General features: G+C 43.0%; 1 protein-coding gene across 1 annotated transcript in view; it reads right to left on the bottom strand.

The window, feature by feature from the left end:
• LOC8029972 (tyrosine-protein phosphatase 69D) overlaps positions 1–12,549 on the bottom strand; it is a 155,826-nt gene that overhangs the window by 23,285 nt on the left and 119,992 nt on the right. Inside the window, exons 17-25 of the mRNA XM_042289189.1 lie at positions 12,193–12,269; positions 11,284–11,418; positions 10,156–10,284; positions 7,711–7,865; positions 4,452–4,587; positions 3,440–3,589; positions 2,808–2,901; positions 1,847–1,923; positions 86–217 (exon numbers count right to left, since the gene is read on the bottom strand). Of these exons, the coding sequence (XP_042145123.1) occupies positions 86–217; positions 1,847–1,923; positions 2,808–2,901; positions 3,440–3,589; positions 4,452–4,587; positions 7,711–7,865; positions 10,156–10,284; positions 11,284–11,418; positions 12,193–12,269 (1,085 nt within the window). The remainder of the gene's footprint in view (positions 1–85; positions 218–1,846; positions 1,924–2,807; positions 2,902–3,439; positions 3,590–4,451; positions 4,588–7,710; positions 7,866–10,155; positions 10,285–11,283; positions 11,419–12,192; positions 12,270–12,549) is intronic.

The raw sequence follows: 12,549 nt of genomic DNA, 5'->3' as shown, positions 1-12,549 counted from the left end.
CCCTCTTTGCGGACATTTCAGGGATACTCTAATGCGCGGGTGGCGTAGGCACTATGCCCGACGCACCACGAAACCAAGCTCTTACCTGCCCCTCCCCGAGTTCGGACAGCATGACGATGGTTGAGATGCACTGCTCCTTTATCATGCGCCAGAACTCGACCACCGTGCAGTCCAAGGGGTCTTGGGTGATGATGAACGAGAGCGACCGGTCGTAACCCTACGAGAAATGGTGCAGAAAGAGCGGCAGCAGTCATGTTTACCCACCTCGTGATTCACGCTGACCACTTGGGCCTCAAGTCTGCTGCGAGCGGCAAAGGTGAGTGTCGAACCACCACCAGTTATAGTCATTGATAGCTAAGGAAATGCAGGGCATGTCTTACATAATAGCTCGCGATAGTTCATACTCGGTTATTTCATGCTTCTGCTTAATTCAAACAAATTTAAAATCCTTTGGTTGCCCCACTATGTTTTTAATGTATTCATAAGCTGCTTAACTCAAACGGCATTTTCGTGCAATTCATACTTTTTGTTCTCGCGGCCCCGTTGAGTGCGCTTCTTTCCGAGCAGCAGTGCACTGCAGGGAGGCAAAACCCACGGAGCTTGCTTCCGCGGGTGTTGCTTCTCCGCGGTGCACAACTTCTCCGTGAGAAGCACACTCAACGGGGCTCAAGCGGGCACACATGAGCAACGAAAATGGGCACCACGCGAAAATTTTTATAATGTCCGCTTTGCATATGTAGCCATTCACATGACAAACCTTAATTTTATCTTGCATCATATTTTAAATGAATTTCTGGTAATTCAAATAAGGTTTGTTGTCAGTGGTTGACGGAACTAAGTTTAGCGACTGCTGTCAACAGGCACGACCATTACCGTAAAATACCGAGCAAGCATGCACGCAAAAAGAAGAGATAATTGCAAAAAAATGGGCACTTGTCAGATTCGATTGCAGAAAAGCGGAAGGGCCGCACGATAGGATAAACTCTCGCTTGGCCCGACGAAACAGAACAGGTCCGGCGGAGAGCTTTTTTAAAACGGCTGCCCTACTCTCGTCAAACCCGCTTCGCACCGGCGCCCTTGTGTCGAGCTTTACTGCACTGCACCGACGCAGAGCATGAAACTTCACAGCTTTGCGCTGCCTCCTCAGCGGCGACCTTTGCTGGGGGAGGGCGCTTCGTACATTCTTTGTTTATATATTTGTGATATATCAATAGTAGGGGGTAGGAGCATATTGCAACGTGGATGAATGCTCAATATTTTACGATACAACAACCATTTGAATGATACCATTATCGAGTAAGACTCTAGTACTACTACTAACATATATACTGTCGCTGCCGCTGAGAGCAAAGCCCCCGGCCACTCTTTGACAATGTCCTCAAATGAGGTTTGAAGCTTTGACAATGACAGTAGACATCATTATAAGCTGAGAGTAAGGCCACTGGCCATTTTTTGACGATGTCATCACATGAGCTTTGACAATGACAGTATGCGGAGTGAAAGTTCGTCTGCCCCCTGCACGGGGGGTTGCGGTGACGTCAGAACGCCAAGCTCAGATTGAAAAATAGTGGGTAGACCTCAACGCAGCTTGCGTTGAGGTCTACCCACTATCCTTCAATCGGAGCCAATCAGAGCTCAGTGTTCAGACGTCACCACAACCCATGCAAAAGAAGACTTGCGCTCTGCATAGACATGCTTGTAAGTTGTTAATATTAAGTACAATCATAAGCTCACTACACATGCTAAAAATAATAATTTTATCTTCTCAAATTATATGGCTTTTCAGAACAAAAGAAAAGCTTAGACTAGATTAGCTTTCCTAGTTCCAAAAATTCATAAACCTTACCTGTACAAAAGATGCATTTATGTACGAAGAATGGTCTCTCGAGGGTGACACCGGCAAAATAACCCTATTGAAGTCATCTGAAAGGCAGAGAGAGAATGTGATTCTGATGTTCCCAGTTACAAACCCCAACAAGGTAAACCCATTGTCAACTAGCGGTGCATTCTTCTACAGCTGAACTATACTCAGCTATTAATTTTTCTCCCTTTACAAGCAAATATTGGGTGCAGTGGAAGATACTATAAAGCGGAATAGCGCAGGTAACTACTAGTTTTTATTTTTACAATGTGCATAGACATCCAAAAACATTTGATTACTTGATATATTCGGATATTCGGGGACTATGGTCTTTCCTAACTACGCAATATGGAGCGCAAGCTCGTCTGCTTCTTGCGCAGGGGTTGTAGCCGAGCTCTGATTGGCTCCGACTGGAAGGATAGTGGGTAGACCTCGAGGCATCGAGCATTGAGGTCTCCCACTATCCTTCCAATCAAGGCCAGTCGGAACTCTGCATCGTTCTGACATCACTGTAACCCCTGCACAAGACGCAGACGACTTGCTTTCCACATAGGAATGGACCAACGTTATGCATATTTTGCTCTCTTCTTGGTTATTTTCAATAGAGCCAATGGGTATTTTTATATGACTTGTGTCATTTTACTGAGGGAGAATATGTGTTCGGCTATTCACTCAGTTTTAACATAATTTTGGATGCAATTAATTACCCTCATAAGAATGAATAAGGGCAATTTCTACTATGATTACTTTCTATATTATGTGCAATGTAGATGCCTTTGGCGAAGACTTTTGTGTTCTTCCATGCAATGTACGAGGAAGGTTTTTGTAACAAATAAAAATAAAACCTTTTTAGATCTGCCTGTTCTGTTTCACTGCACTCTGCACAAATTAAACAAAGGATAGTTGCTGATGCAACCAAGGTAACGTTAACATAGGTTTGACTTACAGGGTACAATGAAGTCGTATCTGTTCTTGCCCACATTCATGTCCATCATTCCCACGCAACACGTCTTAGGGTCCTCTATCACATCCCCAAGTTTCTGGAAAAGGTTGAGAATAAAAGAAACCACATTTCCAATTCAAAGGTGCTCAACAAAAACAAACCTTTCTATGCCTGATATGTATCGAGCTTTTGGTTTATTTCAAGATCGTCTGGAATATGCAGGGGGTCAGAATGCACTCAAAAAAGAAGAGTGTGAAATTAAGGTAAGTATACCATATTTTGCGGAGTAAACGTCATGGTCTTTTTTACAACATTTCCGCCGATGCGTTTTATACAACGGTGTGACTTATATGCATTTTTTTCTTTAAAAGTATGGACCTCAACTGTGCAAATTTGCTGCGAGAGTTATAACACGTTCGATTTGTTGGCAAGAATATGAAACTTGCTCCCACTTGTGCGTATATCGCGATCACATTACACGTGTACGGGCTTATCAATACAGTATCGCCGTGCCGACCGTGTAAGTGCAACTTGTACGAAGGACCTTAAGGAATTGTTCGATTTATAGACCGAAACATATGGTAATAATAAAATAATAGGTGGCATGATCTTGGAACTTATTGAACTCTGCTTACCTCAAACTCGAGTACCATCCCAGTCTTCTCGGAGTTTCCTAGTTTCTCCTTCAGCTGGAGATAATGGTCCCTCAGGTGTTGAATTTCAATCTCGGTGTCCCCAAACTGAGCGTGCTCCAACAGTGCCCGGTAAATGAAGATGTACTGTTTCTGCACAAATAAAGGACATGCTCTTACTGTATAACAATATTGTTTAAAACAGTGATGCTGTCAAGTGAGAAGGCTCAAACCATTGTTGCCACACAAGAAAGTTCAGAGCAATGTTGTCACAACACAAAAATCCTTGTCACAATCGAAAGATCAAAACCATGCTGTCTCCCAAGAAGTTTTAAGCTAATGTAGTCACATCTGAAAGGCGAGCAGATTATTGTCACCCGCGAAGTTTTAAACTACTGTCATCATACAGCAAATCTCAGGGCAATGCTGTCGCACAATAAAATTAATTACATATTACAACACTATCGCAAAGGTATATCAAAATAATGCTGATAATCAAAATCATTTTGTCATATAAATCAATGTTGTTACGTGGGCAGAAATGGTACCAGTTCTTAGCGGGATAATGACACATGATGCTATAGATTTTAATTTTTTTCATTCAACACAAACTTCAGGTTACTGACCATATGTATATTGGTATTACGGGAACTAAAAGAATTCTAAATGCACGATATGATATATATTTATTATCCAACACTGATACACTAAACTATACTAATGCTAGTAACAAACTTGCGCAACTTGTAGTACAAACGTTACACAAAAGGCATTCTATAATACCTTTTCAAGTAAAATGATGTCTGCATTTAATTTTGCCTAAACTGTTCTATGCTTCAATAGAGCTCTTCTAGCCTCGACGTTACATGCAGTGGCTGGTCAAATACCCAGGGCAGCCCTCCAGAAAAAAAATACCTTCGGCAACTCGACCAATAATCAACCGTGGCCTCAGTGTTGCGAGGATTCGGTGGTCCCAAGACCAGGAGTCGTTTGAAAAACCAGAAGGGCTCCTTACCAGGGATTGTACCAGAAAGTTTCTCTGCTTCCGAAGACTGCTCACGCAGCTGAAGATGTCCACTTCCTCTGTTTTCTCCAACTCTTCCAAAAGAGAATCGATGGCCACAAATGTCCCAGTGCGACCAACGCCAGCGCTGTAGTGAAAAGAGACGGCGTAAAACCTTAAATGCACCGTGCACGCACAATAGACCCTCCTCTAAGGTGTGCACCATCCGGTAGCATGCTGCACCAATTATCTGGGTTTGCAATAGTTTGATCGTGAACTTTGAGGACGAGGCCTGCGTAAGCACTCAATGTAAACCCGACTGTTCGTATTGAGTGCGAGTGCTACGCAAATGTTCGGCAAGGATTCTCAAATCCAATCACGTGCTTCGTGCTCCGGAATGGCAACTATCAATGTTGCTTGATGGGGTTGTGAAAAGGTCTATGTGACTAGCTTACACCATAGCTTCAAGTCACTGACTTTCCTTTCTTATTTCACAACTCTATTACATTCCTTATTGATTGTTGTTTTTATTCACCTGTTTTACTCCATTTGCTCCAATTTTCACACCATTACTTTTAATTTCTTTATTTTGCTCTCTTTTGCAAACTTATACCTGCCCATGCAAAACATTTGCATAGGCTTAGACACTGAATAGAGAGAAACACAGTTACACATGTACGGAAGAGCCTGGAGAGGGTAAGTTGTGAATTTCTCGCTGTTGTCAGGGCGGCTATAAGATTTAGCCATTAGCCAAATTAAGAATAGTAGCCAAAGCTATGCATTTTCGTAAATTTTTCATACACCTATAAGCAGAAATAGGAGTGCCATTTTGAGGGCAAGTTGTTCTCATTCCAAAAAAAAAATAGTACCCTAGTTAACATTTTATTTTTCTCTTTTAGGAAAAGGTAATGAGAAAGGCTTTTAAACTGCCTAAAGGCCTACGAAACCCACACCAGAGTAAGTAAGAAAATAAGAGCAGAAATGGGACAAAGAATACTTTGAGAGTGATACTGTTACTAAAATTTGCCCTGAGTGGGTCAAACTTCCGACGTAACTCATTTTTAGCAAGGAATATGGCAGCCAATTATTACCACTCGTGGAAGAAGTTCGGTGCATTTCGTGGCACCACGATAATCTCCGAACCCCGAAAACTGGCCTGAACTGGGATGCCGAATGTGACGTTTGAATTCCAGTATGGACTGCACCTTTGACCCCGATCGACAGTATCTAAATATCATATTCAGTGCTCAAATTATATAAAGCACAGTGATTGACTCATTTTGCGCTTACAGTGGGAGAGTAGGCTCACAAGCTTTTTTCGTGAAATGGTCAAACTACCTATATCAATCTTTCCAGCACCCATCAACCAGGCAAAAAATGCAGAGTCACTGGGTTGCAGACGCGTGCGTGGTATCTAATATTCTGCACGAGAGAGCTACAGCGCGTGCTTAGAACAAATTCCACAGCTCAGTAGACGAACATGGCAGCGTGCTAAAGGTAACTTTTTAACATGAAACTTTCTTTGGGTAGGTGTTCTGTATTTTGTGAAGGCTGGATAAAAGCGTGGCCGCGAGGCTCGATGCTGATTGGTTGACGAGTGGGAGAGGAGAAGTGAGGTGCTCAAAGCTGATTTGTTAATGGGGAGGTCATGTCACCAGAGGTGTAGGTGAGGAGGAGCTCCACCACCTGTGCACACCGAAGGACAGGGGCTCGAGAGTATGGAAGGCTCTGGAAAATCGTCGAGTTTATCAGACCAATTAGCGGTTTTTCATTCTAGGAACGGAACAACCATCAAGTCAACACATGATATGCATTAAACTATCTGATGAATAGCGCCGTGAACATAGGCGTCTGGTGTCTGGAAACTCAGAGTACTATTGCTAAACGTTTATGATGCTAGAACGTTTCATATATGCAACACAATTGCCAAGCAATTTGCCATAAATATTTTAATGGTACAGTAAAACCTCGTTATAACAAAATGGGATATAACAAACTAATGGATATAACAAAGCAATCATAATTCCCCTTGCTTGCTAATAGGGAAGAAATGGACATTGGCTATAACAAACTAATGGTTATAACGAAATAAGTACGATCGCTCCTTCAACTTTGTTATAACGAGGTTTTACTGTATATACAGTTAAACCTCAATGTAACGAAGTCGGTAAAATTCGCAATTTACTTCGTTACATTGAAATTTCGCTAAATTGAAATTTGGCTTTAGCATGCAAAAAAAAAAATTCCGAAACATTTTACGGGTATGAAAACTTACCGAAAATGACATTTATTTAGGGGCAAAGTAGTCCGCGAGTTTTGCTTGCGCATTGTCCGACAGTAGCAGCGGCGTCATACGGCGTTCGAGCGCCCAGAGCGCTTGCACGGCATCTTGCTGCCCATGCGACGCCGTGTACCTCCTCAGTACATCCATTGCGTCGAGCACTTCCCGAGTGCTCGTGATCTCGGCAGTTTCTTCAGGATGGCGTCCAAAACGTTTGCTTTCTCATCCAAAGAAAGAACTTTACGTTTCCTTATGGCAGCAAGCATGTGAGTGAACCGCCCGGTTGAAAAATAAAGCTGTTTAGTTTAGGCGGTGCCAATGTTTCCAACCGACACAGCACTCTTGCCCGCACAGTTTACTTGCCCCCTTGCACCCACAGTGTGCTTGCGCCTTTGCTTTACATCACGCTCGCAAGACGATAATCTGTCTTCTCGGTCTTCTCCTAGATGGCACTGCCCGTGCGGTCGCGCCATCACATCGCTCCCCCGCTGAAGTTGGCTCCCGCGCTACCCGCGGTACAGTGGACTATGATGATCAGTGAATGTCAGTGGTGATGCTGTTATGCCGTGTAAACTTTTTGCTCTGCATTTTCTGGCCAGCCCCGCGGAATCCGCTTTGCCGCATGCCTCGCCGGCGCTACCGGCGCCGCATCTTCGGGCACCCTAGGAACGTTGGAAGGCCTGTCCCCCTGAAGTAACTATCAAGCGCTCGCGTTTGCGCATAATTTTTTTCTAACCACAATTTTTTTGCAAAGTTGTTTTTTAGAGTCTATTTATTTATTGCCTTGTATGGCAATGGCGCTTCGTTATATTGAAATAGCAGCAAAATAGACTTCGTTATATAGAGACTAAAAATACATGGGGTTTATGGGCAAGAAATCATGAAAAATAAAATACTTCGTTAGATCGAGGATTTCGTTACATTGCAGTTCGTTATATCGAGGTTCGACTGTAGTAGATTTGGAAAAATATCTAAAGGGGAGACACAGACCTGCAGTGGACTAGGAGTGGGCCACGGTCGGAGACGTAGTGTTCATTGACGCGCTTAATGAAGCGTAGCAGCCACGAGGGCTGCTCAGGTGCCAGGAAGTCCTTCCACATAGTGAAGTGAAACTGCAGCATCTCTCGCTCCTCAGCAATGCCACCCTGCCGTTGCAAAATGATGCATCAACATCATCATCAAACATCCAGAAACATCAAGATTACAGTGCCTAGAATGCATCTGTGTGCTCATTGCATATCTCTTTTGATTCATCGGATTGTTGCCGGTGACATTGCGACTGTATGATGTAGTGCGTTTGGGTCACTGTGCTACAACACAAATATTACGCAATCGAGCTATTGAAGTAATTTAATCTAACATGGCAAACATAGCTGTGTTATGTCTTCTGCATAACAGCAGTAAACCTTGTTAAATAAACAACATCTTTTCGATTATTGTGGACAGCAAATGAAAGGTACAGCAATTGAAATGAAAACTTTCAATGTGTGTCCATGCACATGATCTTCTGAAACGTGTACTTCCTTGACCCATAGTTGTGCCAGAGAAAAGACAAAATGTAAACAGGAGCTGGCATTCCCAGAGATTTGATTAACCATACTCAATGCAATTCTATACACTCTTAATTGAATGTGTTCTCACTTATGGATCCACCCATAAAAAAATTGAGCAGTCCTGTGTTAATTAACAGTACAGTCAGAGCAATAGCTGCGAAACTTCACGGCAAAGTCGTTGGGCATCGGCATCGCATTCATGCACCGTGGGGTGTGTGAACAAAATCGTTTAGAACAAAATAAGCATCTAACCATTTTGTTCCAAACGCTTTTGTTTCTGTTTTGTTCCAGAGTGCATGAAAGTGTGTTTCCCAGCATAAGCTCTTGGCATTGAGAGTGCTACGATGCCACTTTCTTCTAGGTTATTTTTTCTTCCAAAGAGTGCGTGCAGTGGGCATCGGGTACTACAAAAAAAAAAAAAAAAATGTACAGCCCTTCCACCTCACTTGAAGATGGAGGACCAGCAAAGCTGTTATCTTTACAACCTTCAGTATGATACTTAGAGAACGACGTCTAGGACAACCTCAAGGACAATGCCTAGAGGACGACGTCTAAGACAACGTCTAGGACGACCTCAAGGATGACGCCTCAAACAATCTGAGGGACGACGTCTAGGACGACCTCAAGGACGACTTCTAGGATGACCTCGATGACGATGTTCAGGATGACCTCAAGGATGACTTCTAGGACGACCTCAAGAACAACCTCAAGGACGACTTCCAGGTTAACCCTGGGGAGCGACTCAAAGAGCTAGGCGTCGTCTAGAGGACGACTTCTAGGATGACGCCTAGAGAAATTCAGCCATTCCACTCTGGTGAAAACCAGAGTGGAAAGGCTGGAAAGGTTGCCGCCATCTATGAGCGACGGCGGTAGCTGTCGGAAGTTCTGTGTCGACATTTGTTTGTCCACGGACACGATACTGGAGAAACTAGCCCTTAACAACTCCGCTGTAAAAAAGAGACATCTGACCATTCTGTAGCGTATGCTTTTGTTTCTTTTTTGTTCCGGAGTGCGTGAAAGTGCATCTCCTGGCACGAGCTCTTGGCACTGAATGACGGCTACTTTTTCCGGCACGAGCTCTCGGCACCGACGGCTATTTTTTCTTCCCAAAGAGCGTGTGGAGTGAGCATTGGGTTCTACAAAAACCTAAGTATAGAGCGGGTTGTTAATGCCGTAGCATAGCTCAGTGGTAACACCTTTGCTTTGCACACAGAAACCCAGGTTCGATTCTTGTGAAAGGCAGGAATTGAAGGTCAAAGGCGGGCAATCTTTTTTAAGGATTTGGCAACAGCAACCCCGATATCAACCACTGAACATCAACAACAGACGTTATTTCCAGTGGTTGGAAGAGCTCATAACAGCTATTGCTGTAAAAAGTACATATCCTCCTTATACTTCAATATCCTGAGGAATGCCCCCCTCCCTCCAGAAAAATAACCCACTCCTATTTTTGGGTCGAGTTGCTATTTTTTCTTAAACACAAAAAGATAGCCCACTTCTAGTAATCATAGTCTCCGGATAAATGGTTGCCTTGGCATAAATGCGGCTAGTACGTATATGGTGCGATATAAGTGAACATTGCTGACTGGGAAGTACGGTCACCATTGCTTCATTGCCCCTTAGTTTGGCAGGGACACATAACCTAAATATACCATTTGTTCAACTTGTTTCGATGGCACACCAAAAGTTAGCCCACCTTGCTAATTTTCACCCGATTTGCTCCTGACTTTAGGTGGGCTATCTCTCGGGGTGTTACGGTAAGCGAAAGCTATACCAAGGTTACTTTACGTGCTCACAAAATTTAGCTTTCTTTCTGGATGCAATCCCGTTCTCTCTAAGAAAATAATTGCAAATTTCTTGGGCTCCTTTAGACAGGACTGACCTCAGTGTGCTCCACAAAAAAGCGCCTGACGATGTAGTCCGAGTACTTCTTTGTCGTCATCACCCTGACTGTGTACTGCTTCTCGATTTCCTTCGTGCCGTCATCCGACCAGTACTGTGCGCACTTGACCTGCACAGGAGACAACAAAAAGATATAGTGCATGCATCGACAAGACTCTACGGCAGTGCTTGCTAAACTCTGTTACAGCATGTGAACCATCAAGAATATTTAATGTTGTGTCGCAACCTTTCCCACGGCTTTTCATGACGGCATAAGCTTATTGATTTCGGTGCATGAAAAGGAATGGTTAATATAGTAAGAGTGAATCGGCTGGGCAAGGAACTATCACAAAAAGAGAAGGAAAGAACACATGCCAGTGGGAATGACTGTTTCGAATGACTAAAGGGAGCTTATTTGTTAGAACACAGTGCCTCAAAACGACGGTGGAGCTTGGATGCTGCAACTCTCTGTTCCGGCTCAATGTAAAGCTGTGACCGGTACTTTGTTTTTTTATCGATGGCACCGAAGACAAGCCAGGTTTGCATTTTTTCAAGTTCAGCAGTCACACAATTAATGCCCCGCTGAATCTGTCACGACCTCCCTTTGGATCTGTGGCCTAGAGCTTGGGAAACGCTGCTCTATGGAACCCCAGAATTACCTATACAAATGCATTCAAAACAGACTGTCAAGAAGAAACATGTCCCATCTACTTGTTTGTAGAACATCCAGAACACAAAAGGGCTAACAGATCACAAGGATAGTCAAACCTAGGGGGACAAACCTGAAAAGGGACCCTTTGGAAGTCTCAAAGTGGCAGCTAACATTTTAATAACGGACAACTTCTTTGAGGCTTATTTTCTTAACTTCTTAGAGACACTTTCTTCAATCCACGAAAATAATTTTTTCTTTTGAACGGTTGCTTAGGCTCAATCTCCATAGATGAAGCAAGCAGCTAATTCTGTCTCGTAACAATTGCTCTAGTTTACAAACTAATAGATTATGGGACCCATCAAGCAAACCTCGGACTAAAAATGAAGCTGGTTTTATTATAAGGAGGGTTTTGACAGCTCTTGCGAGAGCCTCGTGTGTTTCGAGACTCAGTACCGTGACATTGTTGTGCCTCGTTACCTTTCCGTTCTCTTCAATGCCAGTGAGCATCACGATGACGGAGACACGGTGCTCCCAGATCATCCTCCAGAAGTCCGTCACGGTCCGATCCAGCGGGCCTTGAGCACAGATGAACATCTTCTTGCCCCCAAATCCCTGCGAGGCATGTCAGCAACTCAGATGAAAACAATCGCAAACTCATCACTGGATCGTGAGTGGCAAGATGTAGAAATTGAAAAACTATTTCTACAGTGTGGATATCAGCTGAATGATCTTAGTTCAGGAATGTTCTTAGCCCTCCCAGGTGATATGATTAGAAATAAAACTGAAAACACAGGCAGCCGTCAACGATGCAACAGCTAAAAAAAAGGCAAGAATTTTTTTTTTTGTTATTCATTTTGTTTATTACAAGGTTGGCACCGCAATGTTGATGACTATAACTGGAAAGGATAACAGTGGCAACAGGCAAAGGACCAGTAAAAGCGTAAGCAGATCGAGTGATTACAATTGAACAAGCCAAGCAGACCAAGATTATAGAAGTGGATGCCACAACGAAGTACACACAATTAGTGCGACTGGGGACGAACACAGGAAAGAAAGAGAAGACAGAACAGAGCGCTACTTACAACTGACGTTTTATGAGAGGAAAGAGGAAGACAAAGATACAATTAAGATTAAAGTCACAGAAATAGGAAAAAAAAGAGTAGCAGTGAGAATAACCAGAGAGAAACTATTTACAAAAATCGACAAAATTATTTTAAAGTATTAAGTGACAAGCTGGAGGAAAATAAAAATTAAATTAAGGCAGACGAAAGGAAAGAGAAGAAAATGAAGAAGCCAAAATCAGAAAAAACTACTAAAGTAGCACTCTGTTTTCGCTAGTTGTGTGTACTATGTTCAACCAACTAGGCCATCAAATTATTTTGCTACCTCAACAAAGTTGGCGTTGATGTAGTCTGAGCCCGGAATCCCGTCGATGGCCGTAAGCTTCACCCGGGTTTGGTCAACTGCAAGAGATAAAATAACCTTTAAGTTAATACTCTCAAGATGGAAATATACTAAAGGACAAAAATGCTGTTAGCAATTTCAATTCAATGTTTTTTTTTTATTAACGAAAAAAAACAAGGAATAAATCAAGCATCAAAACATACTTCTCCATCACATCTGCCGTGAAAACAGTACTGTAATACACATCGCAACATACACAGTGATATAGAATGGTACCGATCGAAGGTAGAAAGAACTATTTGTTAACTGGGTGAATCAAAGATTTGTACCTGCATTTCA

The sequence above is a fragment of the Ixodes scapularis genome, unplaced genomic scaffold, assembly GCF_016920785.2.
Source record: "Ixodes scapularis isolate PalLabHiFi unplaced genomic scaffold, ASM1692078v2 PGA_scaffold12__126_contigs__length_90152505, whole genome shotgun sequence".
NCBI classification, from domain to species: Eukaryota; Metazoa; Arthropoda; class Arachnida; order Ixodida; family Ixodidae; genus Ixodes; species Ixodes scapularis.
This window is presented reverse-complemented; position numbering and strand designations above follow the sequence as displayed.